Genomic DNA, 280 nt, shown 5'->3' with positions numbered 1-280 from the left:
GGGGCCCCTCCTTCCGCTCCCGGCAGCTCATCCTCGTTGGTGCCGCCCTCACCGGGCTCACCCCGTGGCCAGCCCCGGCCGTTGGCCATGCTGGAATAGCTCGAGGAGGAGGAGGAGAGTGAAGGTGAGACGGAGGTGTAGGGTCGGCTGAGCAGGCTCCGCTCCGACGCCCAGTGCTGGTCAAAGTAGGAGCCGGCGTCACCGATCTCTGACTTCACCTTCCGGATGATGCTCTGGACAAAAGCGGCGGGCGAGAGGACGGCCAGGGGTGTCTGGGGGG

At 67.5% G+C, this 280-nt stretch overlaps 1 protein-coding gene across 1 annotated transcript in view; it reads right to left on the bottom strand.

The window, feature by feature from the left end:
• CUX2 (cut-like homeobox 2) overlaps positions 1-272 on the bottom strand; it is a gene marked incomplete at both ends in the record, with an annotated part of 4305 nt that extends 4033 nt beyond the window's left edge. Inside the window, one exon of the mRNA XM_010139951.1 lies at positions 12-272. Coding sequence (XP_010138253.1) covers positions 12-272 — 261 coding nt within the window. The remainder of the gene's footprint in view (positions 1-11) is intronic.
• Between the last annotated feature and the right edge of the window lie 8 nt (positions 273-280).

Source organism: Buceros rhinoceros, unplaced genomic scaffold (assembly GCF_000710305.1).
Source record: "Buceros rhinoceros silvestris isolate BGI_N320 unplaced genomic scaffold, ASM71030v1 scaffold36007, whole genome shotgun sequence".
Lineage (NCBI taxonomy): Eukaryota > Metazoa > Chordata > Aves > Bucerotiformes > Bucerotidae > Buceros > Buceros rhinoceros.
This window is presented reverse-complemented; position numbering and strand designations above follow the sequence as displayed.